The 27313-nt window shown below is 44.9% G+C and overlaps 1 protein-coding gene across 8 annotated transcripts in view; it reads right to left on the reverse strand.

The window, feature by feature from the left end:
• GRIA1 (glutamate ionotropic receptor AMPA type subunit 1) overlaps window positions 1-27313 on the reverse strand; it is a 349668-nt gene that overhangs the window by 88995 nt on the left and 233360 nt on the right. For all 8 annotated transcript variants that reach the window (XM_027545891.1, XM_027545889.1, XM_027545894.1 and 5 more), the window contains 4 exons: window positions 20528-20632; window positions 10202-10312; window positions 9295-9501; window positions 3388-3758 (listed from right to left, as the gene is read on the reverse strand). In XM_027545891.1, coding sequence (XP_027401692.1) covers window positions 3388-3758; window positions 9295-9501; window positions 10202-10312; window positions 20528-20632 — 794 coding nt within the window. The remainder of the gene's footprint in view (window positions 1-3387; window positions 3759-9294; window positions 9502-10201; window positions 10313-20527; window positions 20633-27313) is intronic.

Consider the following 27313-nt stretch of genomic DNA (forward strand, 5'->3'; position numbering starts at 1 on the left):
TTGTCTGGTCCTATTGACATATATGTGCCTTTTCTCTTTAGCATATATTCCCATCAAATGTTTCGATGCATATTCTGACTCTTAGCGGGGCTTCTACAGACCCCTAAGTGCTGGAGTTGGCCAAGCTAGGCCTGGTTAGCAGGAGTCCATCTCATCCTTATTCTGGCAGGTTGACTCCTCTCTCTGCCTGTCAGACCCTCAAAGCCAAAATGCCAAATCCTTCTGCCCAGTCCTTGTGAGGGGTGTCTCAGGAATCCAGGAGTGAATCACTGTGCCACTCTGTCTGTGGGTTTGCCCAGGAGACAGAGGTCCATTGGGTTTTCATTGTGAAATTTACAATGGCACCCTTCCTTCTAGTGAAGTTTACAATACAGAAAGTTGATAAAAGAACTGAAGTACCTTCTCGTTTATTGTGTTTCCTATGTGTTGTCTAAATAGTGTGTTGCGAGTTCTATACATATTGGTCTTTATTTATTGTTGGGTCATAGTCGTGGCCGGAGACGGCAATGGCACCCCACTGCAGTACTCTTGCCTGGAAAATACCATGGACGGAGGAGCCTGGTGGGCTGCAGTCCATGGGGTTGCTAGAAGTCGGACATGACTGAGCGACTTCACTTTCACGCATTGGAGAAGGAAATGGCAACCCACTCCAGTGCTCTTGCCTGGAGAATCCCAGGGACGGGGGAGCCTGGTGGGCTGCCGTCTATGGGGTTGCACAGAGTCGGACAAGACTGAAGTGACTTAGCAGCAGCAGCAGCATAGTAGTGGCACCTGGGATCTTCACTGCATTGTGCTGGAACTTTTATTGTGGTACATGGACTCTCTAGTTGTAGCACACGAGCTCAATAGTTGGGGCGCCTTAGTTATTCCATGGCGTGTAGGCTCTTAGTTCCCTAACCAGGGATGGAACCCATGTCTCCTGCATTGCAAGACAGATTCTTAACCACTAGACCACCAGAGAAGTCCCTACATCATTCTTTTTTAACAATACTAGAGGTTGTTTGCCGTTTTACCAGGGAAGATACAGAATCACAGAGTGGAGTTGTTTTATTAAAAGTGAGGAGGAAGGGGGCTGGGTACTTTCCTGTTTAGTCTCATCTTCACCTCAAGGTCATTTCCTAAGATAGCCTCATAGAACCCTCAGGAGTCCTGGAAACACAGTCTGAAAACCCTTTTCTAGCCAGAAGTCACAAACTCACATACTCTCTCAGGGGCCAGCTGAGTCGCAGCGGAGTGAAGCAGATCACTAGGGGCTGCGGTCCATGGGGATGTCATGGATCAGCTCCAGAGGGCAGCTGTCACTCAGTTTTGGAGCATCATTGGCAGACTGTGCAAATCATTGATGCATGCCTGGTAGCAGATTCAGTTTGTGGGTCACTAACTTGAGACTTCGGGAGGAACGGTGGGGAGTGTGAAAACACAGCCTGAGGTCAGACCACATGGGTGCCTTTAGGAGGTAAGATGCCCAGCCAAGAAGGGAACATAAGAGAGAAAACAAACCCATGGGTCTTCTCAGACACCTGCATGTTTGGATGGCCCGTGACACTGAATCATTGCTTTCCACAGTTTATCTACTGGCCTGAGTTATTTTTAAGCAAGCCCTTCCCCTGCTGGGTTCTCTCTGCTCTTTACCATGTGTCTGCCAGCACTGGCCAGGCAGCCAGTCTCACACCTCTTCTCCCACACAACGCCCCCCTCCCCCGACTGTCTTATTTAGAGAAAAACAAGATTATAATGGTGAGTGATGAGATGATCTAAATTGTACAGCAGGTGAAGTGAGTTCTGCGGGAAGCTCCTTAGGAAGATTTTATTCCCTTGCCACTTAGCAATATTGGTCCTTGCTGACACTCAGATCTGAGCCAGACGGGTGGTACTGATGCCTCCGGCACATGTCTATGAGGCCTTCGTATTTATGCAGTTATGCCCCCAGAAAGTGAGAGTGTGTGCAAATCTATTCATGCAGCCAAGTGCTAAGCCATGTCTCCCTGCATGCTTTTGAAGCTTGGTAATCGATAAGGGACTGCCTGATTAAAGAGCTCATAGATATTAAGCAACTGTAAAAGGAAATACAATCAGTGCTTATTTAACAGGTAAATTGGAGGGGATTTGTGACATGAACATTCCAGAATATAGCTGAAAGAACATTACACAGAGAGATGGAAAGGGAGATCAGTAAATATGGGTACTGATTTAGATGAAAGTGAAGTGAAAGTGAAAGTTGCTCAGTCGTGTCCAACTCTTTGTGACCCCAGAGACTATACAGTCCATGGAATTCTCCAGGCCAGAATACTGGAGTGGGTAGCCTTTGCCTTCTCCAGGGTGGTGGTCAAATTTCTTTTTATCCATCTCCTTTACCTTTTCCCTCCCTCCCTCTTTCTCTTCTCTTCTCTCTCTCCCTCCCCTCCTCCTTTCCTTCCTTCCTCTCTCCCTTCCAAAAACCTTTCTCAAAAGAAATTGTATTCACAAGTCCAGTGTGTAAAACAGATGAAAATGGAGCTACTCATGTCCAATGCGAGGGCTGAAACCTCACTGATTTGGCCACCCCAGTATTCTCAATATGATATCAGAGGCATTTCCAAGAAACTTCATGAAACTTCCCAGCCACAAGAAACAAATTTACATCACAATTGGAACTAGACAGTTTCCAAGATCTTACTCAGAACCGAGACAAGAAGAACCATTTTCTCTTAAAGATGAAGACACCAAGGTCTACAAGAGTCAAGTGACTTGTCCAGAGCCACACAGAAAGTGCTAGAACCAGAGCAAGAACCCAGTCATAATTCAGTGCTCCTGCCACTCAGAAATAGTTTGGGATTGTGGTCTGAATCTTTTTTTTTTTTTTTTCTTTTTTTAATTAATTAATTAATTAATTTATTTTTATTTTTTTAATAGAAAATTATTTAATTAGTATACATGTGTTCCCCATCCTGAATCTTGACTCACCTAACTACCAGATGTGTAACCTTGGAAAGATATTCAACATTTCCATGGTTCCTCATTTGTAAAAGGAGGTATCACAAGTGTCCCCACCTAATGCTTCTGTGAGGATTCAATTAAATAAGGCATGAAGAGGACTCAAAACCTTGCTTAGGGTGTGTGGTAGGTGCTCAAAAATGTTAGTGGTACAATACCACCCCCCATCCCTTCTCAGTACTATACAGAACATTAGAGTCACAATTATGCCTGTTAATCTTGACAGAACACATCACACAGACAGCAGACAGAGCCGGTCAAGGCGTGTCCAGATCCTCCGTAGCATGGAATGGACAGTTGACAGTAAAGCATAGTTGAGGACTAAATACAATAAAGTCTGGAAAAAATTGCCATGGCTAACTCCCCATGTATATATATAACATTGAGTAAAGGTGATGAGAAGAGCCGACTGACCTGGGAGAGATGTCACATCCTTGCTGCATGAAGGCTCCCAGGGAGAACCACAAGCTGTTGAATATCCCAAACTCATTGGACTGGTCGCTGGTGGTTTGGTCTCGCCCTTCCTCAAACTCTTCGCTGTGCCATTCGTAGGGGCTGAAACGGCTGACCAGGAAAAGGACGACGCTCACTCCAATGTAGGCGAACACAATGCACATCCAGATCTCATAAGCCAAAGGATCCAGGAAGGAAAAGACCCCCGGTTTGGACTTCTGTGGCTTTTTTATCATGATGGAGATCCCCAGACTCATAAACGGCTTGGAGAAATCGATCACCTCTTCCCGGACCAAGGTGATAGTTAAAGGGGCAACAGCCACATCTGCTCTCTGCAGAAAATATCGGGGAGAGAAGAAAATGTGCACTTTAGTTCATCAGCCCTCTGTTCCCTCATTTTCCTCTTCATTCTAATATTCTTTTGTATCTAAAGGATGTGAGAGGAAGAACCTCAGAAATCCAACTCCTCCTTGTCTCTGTGAAATATTTACAATAAATGGTTGATCAGCTCAATATCTCACAGGAGAGATTATCCTGCTCTTTGACAGTTCTAATTGTTAGGGGTGACTTCCTCACCTTATGGAAGGAAGGGGGCTCTTGTAATGTCTCTTATTTTTTTTGCCTACCCAGCAATCATGCCTTCTTCCCCTTAAAGAACTACTCCTGCTCCACTAACTATCCTCCGGTTCAAGTGGGGCTGATAACCCTTATTATAGGTGAAGCACATCCCCCAGATCTGGCCATTAGTGTAGTCCACTCCCCTGGCTACAGTGGTTCATTCAAGGATGGCACAAGACCCGAGTCTCTTTCATGAGCATGAGCCCTGAAAGGCAGGGTGAGAGATGATCCATGATGAAATAACTTGGGTGACCCTTAATTCATGGCTTATCCTGCTATCCCTAGGAACATGGTAGAAACATGTGCCAAAATACTCTTTTGTTTGTCCCCAGGAACATGAACCAATCCTTCTGCTTGCCTAAACCAGTTGGAGTTGGGGTACTTTTACCTGCGACCGAGACAGTCCTGGCTAACAAGATAGATAGTAAAGCAAGTTTAACTCAATAAATATTTATTGGGCACTCATATGCAAGCCCTAGGCTGAAAAGAAAACTGATCTCTACAACTAGTAAAAGTTGGTACACACACACACACACACACACACACACAAAGTAGTTTCCCAAACTACAGGGTAGATTGGATACATGCTAGATACTGTGAGATATGTTTTGTATCTGAGAGATGCAAAGTGCTACAGGAGGTCAGGAAGGAATTAATTCTGTCTGGGGAGGTCAGGGACTGCATCCTCAAAGAGGTAACATATACACTGACATTGAAGAGGGAGTAGGATTTCAACAGGTTGCTCGGATACAGAATACATTCCCAGAGGAGAGAATCATGTGAGGAAGACCTGGCAGAGAGAATAAAGTAGTATCACAACTATTTTTTTTTCCAGGAAGACTGCTAAGAAGTGCACAAATAATTCAGTTTTAAAAATTCATGTAGATAAACATAAAATAGTTGCAAGAAATGTTCATCTTTGGGCATACCACACCAGCCTTGCTCTTCTGTCTTTCCTATCTCTGCTTAATGGCAGGAGCACTGGCATCTACGCTCTAAAAATCCACTGTTCTCCTGGCCTGAGATTAAGCGATCCTGGAAGTCTAACGCGGTTCCATGGAGGGATGCCATGACATTCACTTTTGAAATGACAGGCATGTCTGTGCAAGTCTGTTCAAGGCAGGTGGCTTTCTCTTATGATGCCATGTAATAGTCCAGATGTGAGGCTGCAGACTGATGCTGTCCAGACCCCAGCCACACCTAGCTGCCAGCTGGTATTGCTCAGGAGGGGTTTCCTCTGGTTATTCTCATTGGATGGGATTTTTGAGAAGGCATTTTAAGTGGAATAAAAAGCCTGGCTTTAGAATGACTTAAATTTCTCACTTAGAGAAAGAAACTTTCTGTAAAGCAATGTGGGATTGAGTATATGTCTCAGCAATTCTGTTTTTTCCCGCTAACACCTACTGCCTAAATCTTGATACTTTTTACAAACACTTACAAGCCATTGCCAGGGAGACAGTATCTCCTTTTTTCTCATAGGTAGAAAAGGAATAGGGGAGAAAAGTCTTTAGAAATGACTCGGAGTGAATAACTACAAGTTACCCAAGAGGGAGGTGGGTGAAGACCGGCTTCAAAGATGGTAAAGGGAATTGAATGGATTTGTCTTATGCCTCCAGATGTGAGTTAATAAAAGGGACTGTGACCTGGAAAAAAATCACAAAACCAATCATCTTAGTTCTTATTTAACTTAGCAGTTTCAAGATTTGTTCCATGTAACATTATTTGTGGAAGGATGTAACTAATTATAATATAAAAATTAACATGAATTTAAACTGGCAGGACTTTTCAGAACCTTTAGCAGACTACTGTGCACTGAGAATTTCTAAGAGGGGTAAGCAGATTTAGTATTTCCAAAATTCTTTGTCTGTTGAGCCCCAAGCATCAAAACGCACCCATATGCATAGGATACACACACAGTGGGAAATGCAGTGACATCATTTTGCAGATAGGAGCCCAGGTCCAGAGAGAGAAGGTGGTTTGTGCAAAGCAGCACGAGTTTTGAACAACAAGTTTTAGGTTGTTTGATGTTGACTGAAAGGTCTTAGGAGTTGATTTCCAGCATCTGAGGAAGTCACTGGACCTTTGCAGGATCACTTATAGGCACGGCTCATCTGGGAAAGTAGACCTGCCTTCTTGGCTTTGTGACTCACTGACTATGTGCCCTCGAGTGAGACAGTTGTCCTTATGAATATCAGTTTCCTCTTTAGAAAAAGAGGCATAATAAATTTTGCTTTATCTACTGGACAGCAGTGTTTTGTGAGAGTCAAAAGAATTCAAATATGTGAGAGCACCGTGAACCGTGGGCATTTCACAGGTGCTCAAAATTATTTTCTGAAACTGACATCTTGAGATAGTGATTCTCAAACTTGAGTGTGCAGACATCAGAAGCACCTTGGGGGTTTTTTAAACCACAGATGGCAGACTTTCTAGATCACTGGGTCTGGGGAGACCTGAGAATTTGCATTTCCAGCAAGTTCCCAGGTGATGTTGCTGCTGCTGGTCCAGACTTAGAGAAACACTGACCTAGGAGATCCCCAAACCAAATATGTCTGGAAAAAATCTTGGGAAAATAGTAAACATTGTGGATGTATTAGGTAAAAGCAAAAATGGGAGAAAACCATCAGGGATGGAGAGCCACTCTGAGCCAGGCCCTGTGTAGGGAAATACTCCCCACCCAGCCCTGGGACAAAGAACTCAGGGGAACCCCGGGAGGAGATCAATGGCTCGCAGGAGTCATGTTGCTAGTGAGCAGGCAGAGTTGGAATTCAAATCTGGATTTGTGTGTGTGTCTCCAAAGTTCACTCTATTTCTGCTTCATTAAGACAAAGAACTGGCCAGAAAGTCATGGCAACCCAGGCACACAGCCGTGCCTATGCAATAAGCAGAGCCTTCATTTGTAGCCTGTGGTATCTGAGAATGCACTGTGGCTATTCTCATCACTTGTGTCCTTTGCCCAACTGCCTAGTCTCCCTGGCTTCAGTGTCCTCATGGATAAAATGCGGAGAGTAATCACATCCACCTTCTGGGGTTGTTATGAGGAGTAAATGAAATAACTTGGGTCAAGTATTTAGCACAGTGCCCGGTATAAGCAATGTGCTGAAATGCTACTATTACCATGGTGCATAAGAGCAAGAATGAGCAAAGGGAAGGTGAGACACCCTGATTGACTTAGCTTATTTGAGAGGCACAGAAAGAAGAAATCTGGAGCCCTCCAAGTAAATTTTTTTCTGATCTTGCTGGTCATTTGTGGCTAGAGATGCCTCCTCAGACCCCTCTATTCTTTCTTAGATGGGACAGACAAGGAAAGCCAAACTGAAAATGCCCTCAAGAGAGGGCATCCATTTGGGCCCATCATAGAGTCTTCAGAATACAGCTGTAACTGGGCAGAGGGACAGGCCTGGTGGAGGGGAGGGAACAAGAAAGACTGGCAGCTGAGGCACTCAGAGGTGATTTCTGTCACTGATGAGCCAGTGGCCCATGGCTGATGGCTGTGTACTGGGGGGCTTTCCCTCAGATAATCATACTGTTGTTCAGCCCAGATCTTGGGCCTTTTACTGAAGGAACCAGATTACATTGGGTGAAGGTAAAGATGAATTCTGGTGGAGGTGAAAAGTTCACAGCAGTTGCCATGGGGATGACCTTAAGAACTTGGTGGAGGTTCCCATGGAAACCAGCTTCCCAATGCAGCATTAACCATCTAGATCTTCTATCTTTCATTGATGATACTTCCCCAAAGCGAGAGGCAGCAGAGGAGAGAGAAGGTAGAAGCACAACCTCCTTAACTCATTAATCATCTTCCCAGGTCATATCAAAAGCCACCTTCTTAGAAAGACTTTTCTTTATTCTATCTCTTTCTTCTTTGAATTCCCTTTTTATGGCTCTTATGGCCATCATGACTCTTATTTCCTCGATCTGAGACAATGAGATTTTAAAAGCTCCTAAATGGTTGCTTTATCCTGACCAGAACTTCTTACCATCCGGGGGCTCGGCATTTGCTTCTGTTCAAAGCCCTAGGCAGGAGTCTTTGATTTCTATGAGTGAAGCTGTGGTGGTGCCTTTCCTGCACGTGGCGGCAGGATTCTTCTTTTATTGCCTTTTGTTGTTTCTCTACTCGAGTATCTTCATGATCTTTCAGAGCCTGCTGAGTCAATCCACACCCTTTCCCTTATCATTTCTTACTCAATCTTGTCACTGACTACTCAACTGAAGCCCTCTACAAAAAATCATCAGTGTTTTCTCATTCTTCTTTCACAACTTATTTCTATCACCATCTTATAGTTTATACTATAGACATTCCTGGGCTGCCTTTCTCTGTACCTGGACATGGCCGCTTTCCAGGTTACACATCTTTCTCGTGGGCTTGACCACCTCATGCTGGCCTTCTGCATGGACCTTGATTCTTTGCTATATTACCAGTCTCTCTCGTTGTCTTTTCTATGTCAGAAAATGCCAAGTTCCTTGGGGACAGGGATCAGATCTTTTACTTCTCAATGGTTCCTTAAATAGTTAAAACAATTTAGAGCATTCAGTGACTTCCCCAAAATGCTTCAGTTTATTGAAGGTGTTATAGCAATTGTGTGTGGTCTTATTTCAAGGGTAGTGAATGGAGTAGGCCAATCCCTATTCACAGATAACAAGTGTACAAGGCAAGGTAAGCCATAATAGAAGCAGAAACTAAATCCTACGGTGAAGGCAAGAAGAGTTAAAAAGGGTTCTCCCCGTACCTTTTATGGGGAGAATGACACCTTGGAAAAAGCAGTATGTGATACAGGTTTGGGGGGAAGGGTAAGATTTTAGAGGGGCAGAATGGAAGCAGGCACCCTAGAGAACAGAGTGACTTGGGGTGGCTTGGCTGAAATGGAAGGTGCCAGAAAGGGCAAGTGACTAGAAAGTTTGATTGTATCCAGGGAAGAAATTATTTTGAGGGGGCCTTAAGTGACTGAACAGGAAAGTGACCACTCGGCGGTCTGCCTCGGGAAAACTAACCTTAAAGCTAAACTGTCACCTGTATTGGATGATGATCAACTGAAGTCACAAGACTGAAGTGAGTCTGGCTGAAGGAGCTGGGACCAGGAACATGAGCAAAAAATGTCTTCAGACACTGGATTTTAGACTGTTCATCTTTCTAGCAGCAACCATACTAAACTATAGGGTCCAATAGGCATCTATGGGTAGGGTCATCTAACCACCAAAATTTCCTGTCCAACCATCTTTCTCTGCCTCGAATTCCCTACCCTATGGGGGACTTACTCCATAGACCAGCTCTCCCACCATGCCATTCCAAGCCTTTGTGTCAGGGTCACGGGCTCCATATTTTCCATCGCTGACAATCTCAAGACGGTAGGAATATCCCACATGCTTGGCAATCTCTGCCGCCAACTCCACACAGTAGCCCTCGTAGCGGTCATTGCCTTCAAACTGGTTGGCATTCTTCTTGAGCATCACATAAGGATCTTCCTGGTGGAGAAATGGGAGACAGAGAATGTGGGTTCGGGGTTCACTCTTGGGGAGGGAGGCCTTTGGCATGGCAGAGGAGTTAACATTGGTTAACTTTGGGGGAGTCAGTCTCTCTAGCCCCTAAACCCACTTCCTGCATTTCTGCTCCTCCCATTACAAAACTTCTTGGGTTAAAGAAGAAAACTGGTAAAATAAGAATGTTTCATTGAGATGTCGTGCATAGCTTTTCAAGTGATGTTTCAGGAGCTCTTGTGTTTCTTTGAAGGTACCTCTGGGGGTGTGACAGTGGGGAAGTAGATCCTAAATAGGTTCCAGGTTTTTCATGACCAACCACTGAAAATCGCAGCAGCTTCACTTCTGTCCACTCTAGGTGATGTACATTAGGGGCTTTCTTTGAAAATGACTTCTACTGAGGAAGAGTAGAGTCAGAAGCACCACAATTTATTTAATCTCTTATGTTTTATAGATGGGAAAACTGTGGCTCATAGGAGGGTGACTGACTTATCCAAGGGCACAAAGTGAAATCATGGCAGAGCCAGAGAGCGAAAATCCCTCTGAATTTCAGGATAATTTTTAACTCCCTCTTTCTACCCACTGCACACTTTTGGCCAGAAGAATGACCAGCTTTCACTCTTGAGGAAGCCTCTGTGTTGGCCTAGCTCACATCCCAGGTAACCTCCACAAAGGACTGAGTACTCACTAGGATTGTAGTGACGATGTATGTTCTATTCTGGACACTTGAGTTATCCCCCCCGGCTTGAGCATCCGTGGCTGCAGGGACGAATTTGTCATCTTCATTCCAGTAGCCAATCTGTTAAGGAGAGGGGTGTGGTGACATAGGGTGAGCCAGGATTCTCAGGAATGGCCCACTCTGTGCCCTCTAGCCAACACCAGATAGGAAATCAAGGAGCTGAGTGTCACACCAGCAATGCTGGACACACCAGACTTTAAAGTGTGCTAGATATAAACAGCAAGAGATAAGATGCTCTCCAGGTCTGGTCTTCCCAGCCCCACCCCCATGAAAATCCTCATCATGATGGGGAAGCCTGAAAATTGCTTCTCTTGAGAAGTGAGGTTTTAACTGTTTATGTGGCAAATTGTTTTGCACAATGTTAAGTCAGGGTCACAGAGATTTAATTTCCTGCCTTGTTCACAAGGTCAAACTCCTCCTTGTTCCCTGCCTAGTAATCCTTCTCTTCCTTAGCTCATTCTGAACTGTAGTTGGAATCATAGGATTTAAACCTTTTTTTTTTTTTTTGCTTTCTTTTTAGGTTAACTCTATTTTCCCATCTAGATTCAACTTGCTAGGTGATGGTTATTTTAGTGTTTATTTATTTCTCTTATTTCCAATTTTTAAACTATTATAATACTGAGCATACAGTTGTACCTTCAAATACTGGTTGACAGCATTATTTTTTTTAAAGATTAGTTAGTACTTTTTTATACTGACTCATTTTCCAAGGTCTTTCAGCAAATATTTATAGGATCTCTATTGTGTGTAAGACTCTGAGCTAAGATGTTGGTGGTATTGTGTGGCAGAGTTGAGAAAGATACACAGAAGTCTCAGAGATAGTCCTTGCTCTGACAGTCCCTCTACTCTATTCAGGAATACATGACACACACACGCGTGTGGCCCCAGAAGTGACAAGTGAGTGACTCCGGTAGCTTGAGCCCAAGGAGTTTGGAGAAGCAGGAGCCAAGTATGAAACCTATGCTGGGAAGAAGGTAGCTGGAGGAGGTGAGGCTGAAGTCGCGAGGGATGGACAGGTTGGGTCCAAATCTGTCAGGTCAGAGAAAAGATGAGCCAAGCTGTAGACACAGGAATCTGCCCGGATATGTAAGTTTAAAAGGTCCTGGGTGGAGGACTGGGTTAGCTCCAGAGGAAAGTGGGGCCTGGGTCTAGGTAGCAGAGGGCTTTGCAGGCCAAGCTAAATGGTGTAGGCCTATGCTGAAGGCAACAGGAAGTCATGGAAGGTTTGGGAAGAACAGAATGGCATGGCTAACACACACACACACACACACACACACACACACACACACACCCCCCATCTCTACCTCTGTCTCTATTAAGCATGCGCGCGCGCACACACACACACACACACACACACCCCATCTCTACCTCTGTCTCTATTAAGCTTTAGACCACTGTGTTTTGTGGTGGTTCTGCTGGCTGCAGCTGTGTTTTGTGGTGGTTCTGTTGGCTGCAGCTGTAACAGGCAAACAGGAAGGAGAACTGCAGTACACATGGAGAAGGAAGAGCAGTTCTGCAAAGTCAGTCCAGATTCATGAAATCCGAGGCACATGCCAGCCGTCCACTCAAAGGTCATCTTCACCTTGATGCTTTTCCCAGTCCCCTCAGCTAGAAATAAATAGTTCTCCCTGCGATCTCACTGCCGTTAACAGCAACAGTATTAATTGCCAACACCGATCATGTTCTTGCTCTGTTGGAGGCTGTGTGTGACAGGCTTTGTGCTGCTGCATCTGGCTTAGAGAAGTTTGTTAACCTGCATGGTGAGGGTGGTGATGCAGCTAAGTGGCTGAGGCCGGCCAGGAACCCTGGTCATCTGTCTCCAGGGACAGCTTTTCACCACCAGAGGGGACTTAGCCCTGGGCTGGAAAGCATGTTGCTTAACAGTATTTGGGTGCTTATTGTATTTTAGGCACTCTTCTAAGTGTTTTTTTTAGGGACTTCCCTGGTGGTCCAGTGGCTAAGACTCCGAACTCCAATTGCAGGGTCCCAGGCTTGATCTTTGGTCAGGGAACTAGATCCCACATGCTGCAACTAAGACTTCACACGTGCCACGGAAGAACCTGTATGCTGCAGCTAAGACCTGGTGCAGCCAAACAAATAAAAATAAATATTAATACTAAGTGTTTTTTTTTTTAATGTTTTAACTTCTCTCATCCTCCTCAAAACTTATGAAGTGGGTAATTAATTGTCACTCTCATTTTAAATGTGAAGAAACTGAGATGCGGGGAAGTGGAATAACTTTCCCAAGGCTGCAGGAGAGCTGTGGAGCCAGGATTGGAATGGGGCAGGCTGGCCACGGCTGTGTGTGTCCGTGTTCCACTAGGCTGCCAGCTGACCCTGAGTGCCTCGTGTTGGTTCCCACTGGCCCCATGGTCTAGTTGTTGGTACATCTGTCCCCGTCTCTCCATGGTGCTCCTCGGGAGCAAAGCTAGAGGTCTATTCATTCCAGGCTGCCCATTGTTCCACAGAGAAGCAGTTCAGGGAAGAAGGTTTGTTGAGAGAATGAGTGGATCCAGCATGGAGACAGTGGATCCTGTTCATGCTGAGACAGTTCAGAGGCATGAAGGCAGGTGGGAGGCTGTCTCTCAGAACACTGGGTCAGGATTTGCCCTCCTGCAGGCATGGGTACCATGCTGCTCATGTGGGGGCACTTTCAGTTAGCTTGGAGGGAGACATTTCTGTCTAAAGACAAGAACTAGAAATGTAGATTTCCAAAATATCAGAGCTGGAAGAGGCTTGAAGAATCATTTCTTCTAACTTCTTCTTTTTATAGAGGGAAACAGAGGCTCAGGCACTAGGGGACCTGCTCAAGACCACAGTGCAACCTTGCTTTGCTAGGCCTGTGCTTCAAGGGGCCCTAGGGCACCTGTGAAGCCCCTTTGCCACTTCCTCGGGATGTGGGCCAGGGGTCAGGGAAGATGGAGGAAGCTATTGGTTCTTCATCCCTGATTCAACCGTCAGCTCTGCTTTTAATCAATTTCACACTTTGGGATTCCCCTTAAGAGTTCATTTTTACAAGGAGACCTTTAATTGAGAAATAAATGTTTCAAACCATTATTGTAGTATATCGTAGTGCAAGTTTAGAAAAATAATTTCCAAACTACTTACCCAACACTTAACTCTTTTGCTCCTCACACTATTCAAATAACACAGACAGGCTGGGAATTATCTTCCCTGTTTTACAGATGAGAGAACTGAGGTTTGGGGAGATCAGATGATCAAGCTTATGAAGTTTATATAGCAGATGAGTGGCAAAGCACAGAAGCCAGGTCATGGACCTCAGAAGTAGTATTGTTTAATATAATCAGCACAAAGTTGGGAGATGATCTAGCAAATTTAATCACCATTTTTGCCTCCTGCAGATGATGCCGTGGTGTCTTTATGCCCTTTCCCTCCCACTTCCTCCTCCTTTTTCTTCCTTCCTTCCCTTTTTTTTCTTTCTTCCTTCTGCCCTCTTCATGATTTGTCACCAGCTCAGCTGTTCTTACTAATCTCTACAACCATCAGTTGTACCATCAGTATCAAGGTAGCTGCCTCCTTTGACATGCAACTAAGTTCTCTAAAATGTATTGAGTTTTGATAGAGTTTTTCAAATATTAAAAAAAAATTATCTTACGTATTTGACTGCACCGGGTCTTAGTTGTGACTTGGGAACTCTTAGTTGAGGCATGTGGGATCGAATTTCCTGACCAGGGTTGAAACTGAGGCCCCCTGCTTTGGGAGCACCAAGTCTTAGCCACTGGAGCACCAGGGAAGTCCCTTCATGGGAATTATCTGTAAAAGTGGGGGCTTAATGGTACAGAGATTGGTCTTTGGCATCAGATAGACCTGGCTTAAAAGACAGATTTTCCTAATTACTAACTGTATGACTTGGGCCAGTTAACTGACCTCAATGGGCTTCAGTCTCTGCCCTGTAGAGGGGATACAACAAGAGTACCTGTCTCACAGGGTGGCTGTGAGAACCAAATGAGTTAGTTCATTGACAACAATAATCATAGTGTGTGGTTCATATTAAGTTGTTATTAAACTAAAAAATGCTATTCAGTAGGGTAACGCCTAGTTGAAGGCTAATAGGCTTCTGTACTATAGGACATTTCAGTTTCATTTTGCTATTGAATGTTTCCACTTTCCAAAAGGAGTATATATTATGGAGCATTTCTCAAACTCATTTGACAACGTAACCCTCCTGATATGCAGCATGTCCTAGGATAAATGGTGCAAAACCCCACAAAACACCACTCTAAAATTGCAAGCTGTTTTGATTAAAGAAAGAAGGGAAAAGCAAGATAAATCTGTGTAGATAAGATTTATATGGCTTAGAAAGAGACTTTTTTAAGGGTAAGGATCCTTCAGAGTTAGTATCCTAGCACTAATGTTAAATTGGTATCTATAAAAATTATTGTTTAGGTTGGCTTATATCAAAAGCCAGAGGAACACTTATATGTTGTAAGCAAGCTTATTTTATTCCTAACCCTTTTGTAGGGAAATAAAAAAATATCACCAGTCAGAAGAGCAGGGTGATGCCAAAACCCAGCTTTGCCTCCCATGTCAGCTAGGAGGCTGAGAAATCTAGCTCCACATTTTGATGAAAAGAGAACTGGCAAAGTTTTTTGAAGAGACATTGCACTTCAGAGATGAAGCAAATTTCCTTTTCTTAGAGAAATGGGCTGGATTATTATACAGCCCTTTGATTCTCTACTAAGGATATGGAGGAACTTTGATTTTATCTCAAAGTAAATCAGAGCTAGTAGTTTGGTAAAAAATTGGGCCCCACTGTTCAAGAGAAGATTTAAACAATTCTGACAGTGACAGGTCTTCTCCTGGAGCCAGTTAGAATTTTTGATCTCCTGTTTTCCATCTACTTCTAAAGATTCTTTGAATATAGAAATGAGTCTGTCATGGGATGATAGATTAGATTTTTTAAAGTAAATATAGCCTAAAAAGAAGATGATCATTGAAGAGTATATACAATAGGTCCACCTTACACAGTCATCAAATCACATCGACACATTTGTAGTTGTATCATTTGTAGCTCTAAGCTGCCTCTGAAGCCACAACTCCTGACCTCCAAAAATGAGATCCATTATGATAAAGTTTTTAAAAGGAAGTTGCCTATTGTGGCAGAGACAACCTGATGACCAGCAAGGATTCTTGTTCACTATTCATAGCCTACAGGTATGGTGGGAAGTAGTTACTTAGACTGCCATTGCAATTCCCAGCCTGCCGTGTGTCTAGACGGGCCAGGAGATCGGGTTGGCCAGTGGAACGCAGAAGTGATGAGTGCCTCTCCTAACCTGACTCCCCCAAATCCCCAGCACAGTTTCTAATATCTTTCTTCCTCACTTGTTAGCTGGCTATTGATAGGCGGAAGACCCAGACAGACAATGGAGCCTCCATAAGCCTGAGTCTTAACCAGAGTCCCCAGTCCCCCAAACTGATCACTAGGTGAATAAGAATTAGACCTCTGTTGCATTACACAGCTGAGATTTTTAGAGTTTATCTGTTATTGCACCTTAACTAACATACTTAAAGAATTTGAACTTTGTAAGTTTGTATGTGACTTTATCTGAGTTCTGCTTGAGGTGTTATTTCATTAAATTTATCAGCATTTTTTTTTCCTTATTTGCTGGCAGATCTATGGGAAAATGGGCCAGAGTAGTATGCTTCCTGGTTGCCAAGCAACATTCAATATGCTGCCTGCTCATTTAATGAACAACCACTTATTTGCATGTGCTTACTATGCATCAATATATTATCGGCACTGAGGATATAATAAATAACACAACCATGTCCCTGCGTTTAGAGAGCTGACATTTTAGTGGAAGGAGGTAGAGAGGAGGGGAAGAAAGACAATACATATTCAGACCAGGGGTTGTCAGACTTCACCTTTAAAGCGCCAGACAGTAAATACTTTAGGCTTTGTGGGTGAAACAGTCTCTGTAGCAACTACCCATCTCTGTTGTCACAGTGCAGAAGCAGCCATAGCCAATACTGAAACAAATGAGTTTGGCTGTATTCCAAAAAAAAAAAAAAAAAAACCCCACAACTTTATTTATGGACCCTGAAATTTTAATTTCATGTAATTTTCACATATCATGAAGTATTCATCTTTTGATTTACTTCAACCATTTAAAAATGTAAAAATCATTAGCTCACGGGCTGTAAACAAACAGGCAGTTGGCTGGATTTGGCCTGCAGGCTGAAGTTTACCAACCCCAATAGAGATCAGTAAACCAACAAGAGTATCTCAGAAGGGGGAAGCACTGTGAAAAATTAGGATAATGGGAGTATGCTCGGCGGATGGGGGTCACTTTAGATATTTTGGTCAGGAATGGCCTTTCCAGAGTGACTTCAGCTGGGCCAGACTTGAATGACAAGGAGAGAGATGTACATCAAATCACAGTGATGGTGAATGTCGGGTAAAGAAGCAGACATTCCGGGGTAGCTGTGGAGTTGTGAGCTAGAGAAAGAGGAGCAAGAGTTCAGAGGGCTGCAGTATCTGGGTCTGAAGGCCACAGTAAGGAGTTCTGTTACCTTTTACGTGCAGTGGTGTATTAGTCGCTCAGTCGTGTCTGACTTTGTGGCCTCATGGACTGTAGCCCACCAGGCTCCTCTGTCCATGGAATTCTCCAGGAAAGAATGCTGGAGTGGGTTACTATGCCCTTCTCCAGGGGACCTTTCTAACCCAGGGACTGAACCTGGGTCTCCTGCATTGCAGGCAGCAGATTCTTTACTATCTGAGCCACCAGGGAAGCCCCTGCAGTAGGAAGCCAGTCAATGGCTTTAAGCGGAGAAGCAATATAACCTGATATATATTTGACGATGATCAGCTCTTGTGTTGAAAAACAGCCTTCTAGAGGGACAAGAACCTGGCCAGCAGGACTAGTGACCAGTAGGGAGGCTCCTGTGTGAGTCTAGGCAGGTGTAGAAGGTGGCTTGAGCTCTGGAGTCAGCAGTGGAAACGGAGAGAAGTGGGTGGATAGAATAGAACAGGACTCAGTATGTCTAAGGAGCTTCCCTGGTGGTAAAGGTCGCAAAGAGTCAGACACGACTTAGTGACTAAACCACCACCAGTATGTCTAAAGTTGGGTAGCAAAGATTTCAGGAAAAAACTTCCAAAGGATGTCTGGACTTGAGGGCTGTGAATGCTTCAGGACTTTTAATTACTTTTGACATAGGGAGGACTTTGTGTCACTTTCTTTGCTACCTGGTCCTTCCTTTCCAGTTACACTTGGGTCATAACTGGGAATGAAAAATTTGAGACAGGGCAAGGGTGACTGAATTCAAGTTGAGACTTGTCCTTTTTAAGTCAAAACATAGCTACAGGACCAATGGTGATGAGAAAAGATGGTTACATCATTAATGCTGGTCCCTTGATGAAAGACCTTCAAGAATGTCCCTGCACTCCTCTCTTGACAGCCACTCTAAGAATTTGTGATCCTACTTGAATTTGACAAGGCATTTTATTTGAATAGAGATCCCTATTTGAATCAGTACCCCACGGCGAAGTGGAATCTCTGAATGGCATTTCAGAAGGCTCTAGATTTACTGGAGCCACTGCACATTCTGGCATTTGAAGCTCCGAAGTGTGGGATAAACGTATGCCCAGAGACCACACACATTTCAGTAGGATGTCAAATTGGACCCAGACACCTAGAGTGTGTGTTGGCAGATCAGTGGCCAGGATACGTGCCTAAAGATCAGGAGAGAGTCCCCAAGACTCCCAGTTAAACAGCAGCAGTCCCTTTTTATTACATACGTCAGGTAAGGCCACACACTGTTCACTGAAACCAGCACAACAAGGTTACCCGTGAATCTGAGAAATTACTTTGTTAGGAGGCTGATTGAGTAAAAGACCTGAAGCCACAGATGTGGTGGAATTGATTTTCTGAAAGTCAGATTCCCTGTAACCAAAGGCTGCCTAAACCCACATTCAAAGAAAGGATTTAGTCATTGGGAAGGAAGTTGAAAAACAGCCCCGAGACCTGAAAAATAAAGCACAACTATTGCTCGTGGATTTTAAAGTTACTCTGTTATTTCGGTTTGCTGATTTATCCATTCTATGGGCTTGCACAGCCTGACTCACTCATAGTCAAGGCTGATATAAAAATCCTTGTGGCCCAAAGAAGGCAGTTGAAACAAACAAACAAAATGTGGGTTGAATACCCAATCCATGCCAGGGGCTGCTTTGGGGACCCCTTCACACAGGCAAGGGGGTAGCAGACATTGTTTCACTCAATGTTGGTGGAAGTCCTGTGAGATAAAGGGCATTATTCCCCATTTGGAGGTGATGTCACTGGGGCTCTAGGAGGCTCAGTTGTTCAAGGTCATGTGTGTAGTAGAGAGTGAGGCAGAGATTTAATTCCTGTGTGTCTGTTTTCAGTGACCCCGCTTGTAGCCATTCTGCCAGTGTTTCTCACCACACCACCCAGAGCACCGTGAAGCCCACAGGCTGGGCGTAGAGAACATGAGCATCACTCTCCAGTAGAGCCTGCAGTGACGATGGGCGTGATCCACAGCCGTGCTGTCTGGCGTGGCAGCCTCTAGCCACCTGTGGCTATTGAGCACTTAAGTGTGGCTAGTGCAACTGCGGGACTTGTCAATTTTCATTATTTAGAATTAAAATGAAATAGCCAACCATGGCTAGTGGCAACTGTATTTGACAGCACAGGCATAGCGAGAATCAAGTTTGAGAGACTAAGACCTACTCTGCAATGTGCCAGGTCCAGCCCTCAGAACTTCTGCGTCCTTAGATCATTCAATCCCTGCTTAAGGCACAAAGAACCTGATTTACTTGTCCAGGGTCACAGGCTGGTAAGTGGTGACGCCAGGATGGAATCCCAGGATTCTGGCGCTAATGCTCTGACACTCTACCAGCTTCATACTGTGCATGCACAGCCTCTTACTTACCCCACTGTGCCACCCCAAGGAACTAGGGATGTGGTGAAGGCCAGGGACAGTAAAGTAGAGGTGGCCATGAGGCATAACAAGGAAGCCCAGGAAAGGCTTTCCTGGGGAGCAACATTTACCCTGACTCCTGAAGTCAGGCTAGAATTGGGGGATGGGATAGAAGAGTCCCAGCCAGAGGGAATGCATTTGGAGGCTGGGGGGTGAGAAAGAACATGATATCTTCCTGGAAGTGAACGTTGGTTGGAATGACTGGAGTGGAAAGACAAAGAAAGTGAGTGTCAAGGATCAAGGTCAGAGAAATTGGCCAAGGCCAGAATGCAGAGTCTGGTAGAATTCTGAATGTTTTCTCCAAGAATTTGAACGTTGTTCTAAAATGTTTAGTAAGTGTGTGTGTGTGTGTGTGTGTGTGTGTGTGTGTGTGTGTATATATATATATATATATATATATATATATATAAGAATAGATGCTTTTGAACTGTGGTGTTGGAGAAGACTCTTGAGAATCCCTTGGACTGCAAGGAGATCCAACCAGTCCATTCTGAAGGAGATCAGCCCTGGGATTTCTTTGGAAGGAATGATGCTAAAGCTGAAACTCCAGTACTTTGGCCACCTCATGCGAAGAGTTGACTCATTGGAAAAGACTCTGATGCTGGGAGGGATTGGGGGCAGAAGAAGAAGGGGACAACAGAGGATGAGATGGCTGGATGGCATTACTGACTCGATGGACGTGAGTCTGGGTGAACTCTGGGAGTTGGTGATGGACAGGGAGGCCTGGCGTGCTGCGATTCACGGGGTCGCAAAGAGTTGGACACGACTGAGCGACTGAACTGAACTGATATATACATACATACATATATATATATATATATATATATAGAGAGAGAGAGAGAGAGAGAGAGAGAGATACAGAGATACAGAGAGAGAGAGAGATACAGAGAGAGAGAGAGAGAGAGAGAGAGAATACTACCAAGTGTGGATTAGGGAAATATGGTTAACTTCCTCAATAAACCATCATTCTCAAGTTCTTACTTGAAACCCCTCAGGAACAGTAGTGACATTTTATACACATCTATTACTTCATTTTTTACAAATATTTTCCCATCCCTTGGATCTTTACAAGCACCCTAAGGCAAAGGTAGAGATTTTTTTTAATCTCCATTTTGCAGTGAATCAATTCTCAGAGGAACAACTGACTTGCCCAAAATCCTAGCTGGCTCACAGCAGAGCCCAGATTAGAATCCTCACTGCCTGCTTCTCTTCTAAGAGATCAAGTCCAGAACATTGGGTTCCCCAGGCCCTCAGCTCCGGCCTGAGCCTCTGTTCAGCCCTCTCCTCCCTGTGTAATGGAAGCAAAGGGAGCTTTACCTTTCGGATGCCATCATGCTTCATTTCAATCACGTGGAGGGTGTAGTTGGTCCGCCGTCCTTTCTCATTAAATTGCACATTTCCTGTCAAGCCTTCAAACCGCACCTGCAAGAAAAAGCCAGGTGATGACCAGTGAACTCTGAAGTTGCGCTTCATGTTTGTTCATTTGCTGGCTTTTCCTGCTGAACCGAAAGCCCAGAACCTGAGAAAGTTACATGGGATGAGGTCTTAGAGTAGCAGCAATCCTAAACACCTCTCTACTCCGTGGCCTGGAGCAGGCATAACTGTTGGAGAACAGTTCTCCTACTAAAATGAAATTCTTCCTGAAAACTGCTTCACCCATTGCTTTTGGCCAACAGTAAGAGTGGATCGAAGTCAATCTTCATAGGAAATCTTTGTGTCATCCTCAGTCCCATACCCCTATCAGGACCACCCCATGAGAATCACCGCTCCTCAGACACACACCTTCAGATGCGGAAACTGAAGCAGGCCCATGAAGGAAGAGACTGCTGTGCCCTCCCTCGTGAGGCAGGGGAAGACCTAGGACTGGGAGCCAGCCTTGTGATGCTTTGGGCCATGCCTCAGTGTTGCTTTGTAATCCCTTGTGAGGCCAGGGAATAAAATACCTGGGAACCTGAATACCTAGAATTGGGTGACCTGGGTTTTACCCCAGTTTTCCTCTGAACAGCCAAGTGATTGGCTGATCGCCTCTCCAAGACTCTAGTTTCCAAAATTCCTGCTCTATCCACCTTACATGACACAGCAAATGTGAAAGTGTTATGCAAACTTTAAAGCATCTGAGGAAACCCTTTATGGTAAGACCAGATCATGTAGGACTTTACATAGGTCTTAGCTGTTGAATCAACATGTATATAGGAAGCCCCCAAATATGCCTCATAGGATTTCTTCTCCACAAATGAGTCAGATTAAACTTTCATGGCTTCCTATCTTCAGGCTCATTTTAAAGGGTGAGCAGTCAGCATGGAGCATCCAGGATCTTTGGGACCAAGCCTGCTGCTCTAGAGGTGACCAATAAAATTGGTCCACCCTCAAATTGGGGATGAGTCTAGCTGCGTGTCATCAGCTCAGGTACTAGAAATCACATTCTCCAACCATAATCTATCACGTTTCCTCAGATTTGTCTGGCCTAAGGCCAGTGAGATGAGTCTGTACCTGTAACCAATAAGTCTGTACCTGTAACCAATATGAACCTTGCCCTCTCAGTTCAGTTCAATTCAGTTCAGTCGCTCAGTCATGTCCGACTCTTTGCGACCCCATGAATCGCAGCATGCCAGGCCTCCCTGTCCATCACCAACTCCCGGAGTTCACTCAGACTCATGTCCATCGAGTCAGTGATGCCATCCAGCCATCTCATCCTCTGTCGTCCCCTCCTCCTCCTGCCCCCAATCCCTCCCAGCATCAGAGTCTTTTCCAATGAGTCAACTCTTCGCATGAGGTGGCCAAAGTACTGGAGTTTCAGCTTTAGCATCATTCCTTCCAAAGAAATCCCAGGGCTGATCTCCTTCAGAATGGACTGGTTGGATCTCCTTGCAGTCCAAGGGACTCTCAAGAGTCTTCTCCAACACCACAGTTCAAAAGCATCAATTCTTCAGCGCTCACAATTCTTCACAGTCCAACTCTCACATCCATACATGACCACAGGAAAAACCATAGCCTTGACTAGACGGACCTTTGTTGGCAAAGTAATGTCTCTAACCTAGCATTATTTATTTCCCCCCTCTTCAAATAGGCTTCAAAGGAAGCCTTGAAGGGTGTCACCATTTTCTGACAGTGAATGACCAACCCCTCTGCCTCTGGAAGATACAAGAATAGCTGGGGTGTGTGTATGTATTTAAGATGGGGTATGTGGGAGGGTGAGGGAAGGAAGGAAGGAAAGAAAGAAAGGAAGGAAGAAAGAAAAGTGTGTCTCTTCTCAGGCTGACCTTCCCATCACCTCCTGGTTTGAAGTCTCAGTAGGGAGGTCACAACAGGCCTAGAGCACTGAACAAATTATGCAGTACATTCTTCACTCTCTGAGATGAAATCTGGAGAAATTCTCACTCTGGAAAATCTGGGCTACTTTTGCTTTTCAAAGGGAAAGCAAAGCACCGATCCTGCTACAAGGAATGAGACGGGAGCAGTTTTAACCCATCAGCAGCTTCACCTTCCCTCCTTGGTCCTCTCTGGCCCATCTTGAGCTTCCCATTCATTGCTATGTGCCAGCTCGTGTGACTCATTTGGAAAAATAGACTGGAACAGATGTGCAGATGATTTGCAGGAACAGAAATGTGTCATTAATGATTCAAAGAGGCATCTATTTTTGGCACCAGTGTCAAGTGTCATACTAATTATCATTATGTCATAATTCATATGCTAATTGCCTAATGCCTCTATGACTCAGTTTCCTCATTTGTTTAATAGGACCAATTAGGGTTAATTATGTCTTAAGGTTGGTTTAAGGATGAAATTAGATATTTTTTGATCAATGCTTGCCCCATGGCAAGTATTCAACAAAGGCTAACTCTTATTTTTATTGTTACTAATAATGTTATTAATATTACCACCATTTTCCAAGTGTTTATGAAACACTTGGCACATATTACTTTATCTTCATTCAGAGGAACCCCTGAGATAGGTTGGTTAGAGAGAGATTAGGATCTTCACTTTCTTTTTTTTTTTAATATTTATTTTATTTATTTGGCTATGTCAGGTCTTAGTTGCAGCATGTGGGGTCTAGTTCCCCGTCCAGGAATCAAACCTGGGCCCCCTGCATTGGGAGCACGGAGTCCCAGCCACTGGACCATCAGGGAAGTCCCAGTCTTCACTTTCATGGCAGAAACCCAGACTCTGGATAGCAAAGTGATTTGCTCATGACTTAGGACTTACAAGTGTCCGAGGCAGGTCTGAAATCCAGAGCTTCTGACATATTCTGGTTTCGTCACTTCATATACCAAGTGGCCTCTCAAATGGAGGCCCACGCTACTGTCCTTGGCTCTGAGAGGTGACACAGAAATGTGTAAAGTCGTGTGTTCTCCAGGCATTCCGCTGCCACCCTCTATTCTAGCTGGGCCTTCCCCAGGCCACGCTCTAATTCCTCTGTACAAGTCACTAGGCCTATCTGTTTCCTAGTTTCCTCTTCAAAGGACTGAAGTGTTTAGCATATTGTCTGGGACATAAATGTTCAATGTATGGTGTGTGTGATTTCAGTGGTGGTGATGCTGAAGATAATGATGATCACTACTATTACTACTGCTGTGCTGTGTTCAGTGGGTACGAAGTATGGACAATAAGATTTAACATGGGCGTGATAAGTTGTGACCTCACAGCAGGGGATCCTTTCAGCAGAAATGAGGGTCTTGTCGCTGTCATTTATACATGCCTTTCTCAGTTTCCCAAAAAATAATCAGCAGCAGCAAAGTTCTGTGACCTGAGGGCCTCTTACATTGCCACACCGTTTCACAGGATGCTGCTTATGTGATGTTCCCAGAAACCCAGTGAGTGGCAAAAGCAGAGCTTATTTTGCTGATTGTACAGGTAGGATTATTGAGACTCAGAGCTGTGGCACCTGTGTTCAGGATTCACAGCAAGTCAGGAGAGGCCTGGCGAGCTGAAGGCTCTTTACTGTCTAGTTATAGAAGCCAGGATGTACACACCCTGAGATAAATTAAATTGTGGGAAAGAATATGTCCCAGAACTACTGTTCCATGATGGCAGAGCAAGGGGGGAGGTCAGGAGACTAGATTAGCCCCAAACCATTTATGAGGACAGTCTGGACTCTTAGAGAAATAAGCTTCTCAGAAACATATGCTTTGGCCACATCTGGAAACTGCCATCCTATCCATCAGTACTGAGCCTCTGAGCCCCCGTTCCCTCCCACCCCCACGCTGGGGTGACAGGAGTCAGGCCAAGGGAGACCTGGAGTCTCCCTGAGTTCCTGCCATTTGGACCTCCTATCACTATCCTGGCACCTGCTGACTCCCTCCATGAAAGATGGGGATTTAACGTTGGATTTCCAGTCATTTGTATTGGGTGCCAGCTCAGTGTTTGCCATCCATGAGATGCTGAAGCATACTTGTTCTTTCTTGCTGGTGCTGGGAGAGTGCTTGTTGGCATTTTTACTACTTGAGCCGTTAGCCCTGACGACTGACTCCTGCACCTCCAGCCCTGGGGGTGGGGGCAGTGGAGATACCCTGGTCTGGGGCTTCTAAAGCCTCTTTGTGGCTGCCTTGAGGCAGGTCTGTTCTCTTGGCTTCTCCTCCTGAATGCCCACTAGGGAAGCCGGAGCCTGTGGACCAGGGTGCTGGTTATTCTAGTGGGGCAAGCAAGTCTCAGGACCCCTCTGAGCTTCCACTTTCCCACCTGATCAATGGGAAGAATAATCCTGGCTTTAGCTATCTCAGGCAGTTGCCCTGAGCATCAAAGAAACTTATATATTATCCTTTAAAAAATTTCATTTTGAGCCTTGTCACAAGCCAGAAAGGGAGGCAGTGTTATGAGGATTATACTCATTTAAGAGATGAGGAAATTAATGCCAGAAAAGTTGAGCAATTAATCCAGGATCCTCCAGATAGTGCTTGGTGGAGGCATGGTGAGAGCCCCGCTCTTGTCCTCCTAACGTACTAATAGCCAAGCACAATGGCCCGAAGTCCTCCTTGTACCCTCGCTGTAGACTCCTGCTGGTACCCTTTACATCCTCACCCAGACCCTCCAAAACCCAAATCACTCTTTGTTTAAAGTCATCCTTCCTTTATGGCATGCATGACCATCCATCTCAGTTTGCCTGGGATCGATCCAGTCTACATCTCTTGTTCTGGGATAATTGGTAAATAGCTCTCCCTTTCATTCCCCAGTGTTCCAGGTTGGATGATAAATTATATGGTCATCCTATTTAAAGCCCCAGACACATGCCTACAGATAGTCTGGTAATGTCCACAGTCCTCAGTCGTAGCATTCTTTTCTGACCATCCAGAGCATCAACAGCCTGGCTACATATGTGATTTAGCTTCGAATCCACAACTTTATGGCTATTATTTCTTAGGAGCTTATCTTTCCTTCAACACTGGGTCTTCAGTTTGAGTTGCAGGACTGTGTCTTATACTTATTCCCCTCCCCCCGCCCCGACCTCATCTAGCGAAGTGCCCTGTTAATCTTCACTTTGATGTGTGTGATCATTGGCTGACAGACTGCAAACACAAACGCTAAGAGGGCTGATCATTATTTAGGGCAGGTGTTCTTCAACTTCACTTCAACTTCTTAGCTTGGCTTCTGGAAGTGTCTGTGGTTTCCCCTGACTCATGGTCATGCAAAAATATATGTGTGTGTGTGTGCATTTTTCTGGGGAGAAGGTACAAAGCTTTTTTGTCCTGTCATATCCTCAAAGGGCCGATGACCTAAATGCTAAAAGCCTGACTTGGGGAATTCACTCTTTTCTGCCAGCCAGAAGCCAACTTATAGGTACCCTAATGCTTCCTCTTTCCTGGAGCGTTGAGGAGTTCCAGGATTGTGGGATCATTAATATTCTGAGTGGCTCCTTGGATGTCAGGCAGGGTGAGGAGATGGGGGCAGGCAGGCGGCTGAATTATCTTCACTCTGCTCCTGGGAAAACTGTAGTGGGGTGAGGGGGAGCTGAGGCCCTTGGATATTACCCAAGGCCATGTGCTGTAGCTGGCTGGGCCAGAACTCATTCTCATCTGCTGGGCTGGGTCTTCGAGGCTTCAGAGCAGAGCAGTTAAGGGTACAGTGAGGTAGCAAGGAGATGTGGGGTGGAATCCCACTTTTACCACTAATTAGTTGTATAATCTGGGGGAATTCTTGAACATCTGTGTAGCTCAGTGTGTATATTTATAAAGCACAGTTAATAAAACCAGCTACCTCGGAGGGTTATATTATAGGGGATTCAGTGAGATCAGTCATGTAAAATATGTTCAGAACCTTGTGCATAGTGAGCCCTGGCCATGTCATAGCTGGTATGACCCTCAGTTTTAGAATAATGTGCTTATTCCTCCTGGTCTAACTCACAGACTTTCCAGCTTGACCACAAGCTAACCCTCAGATACCTCCCGACTTGTGACCTGGAGGTCCAAGGTCAGGGTAGAAGTGATTTGAGATCCCAAGTTGGGGTCCAAAGACTGACTGGCATTGGGATTTACCAAGTCTACTGTGGGCACACAGATTCTCCCTAGTGGCGTGGCTATTTAAAGAGATGGGTCTAGAGGATGAAATGGCTAGACAGCAGCCATGACTGTGTGTGGGAGGCCCTGAGGCTCAGTACGTACAAGCAAAGGTCCCTGGGGCCACAGGGCAGGCTAGGGGCAGGAGGAGGAGCCCCAGTTCAGGGTCTGTTACAGTCTCGGCTGCTAAGCTGATCCTGGGGGAGTTCCTGCTCACTCTGGGTCAGCTGCTTCATCTCTAATGTAAGAAAAAGTGGGAGTCGTCATTTCTCAGGTCTCTTTCTGCCATACATTTTTGTGATTTGAAGTGATAAACAAATATTTGATTCAGTTTGAACAGCTGATCTTCGGATCAGAATGTTGATTATATTTTGTTTCTGTTTTTGCGGCTAGTTCTCCTCACCCTACCTCTAGCCACAATAGAGACTAAAGAGAGTTTCTTGAGGACAGGCCTTGCCTTCTCTAATTGTCCCCAGAGCATAGGGCAGAGCATACAGTAGGCTCGCAGGAACAAGCTGACTGGCACACGCATGTCTTGATTCAAGATGGTATAGAGCATGGTTCTCATCTTTTCTGGCACCAGGGACCGGTTTTGTGGAAGACAATTTTTCCATGA

The sequence above is a fragment of the Bos indicus x Bos taurus genome, chromosome 7 (genome assembly GCF_003369695.1).
Source record: "Bos indicus x Bos taurus breed Angus x Brahman F1 hybrid chromosome 7, Bos_hybrid_MaternalHap_v2.0, whole genome shotgun sequence".
In the NCBI taxonomy this organism is placed as follows: domain Eukaryota; kingdom Metazoa; phylum Chordata; class Mammalia; order Artiodactyla; family Bovidae; genus Bos; species Bos indicus x Bos taurus.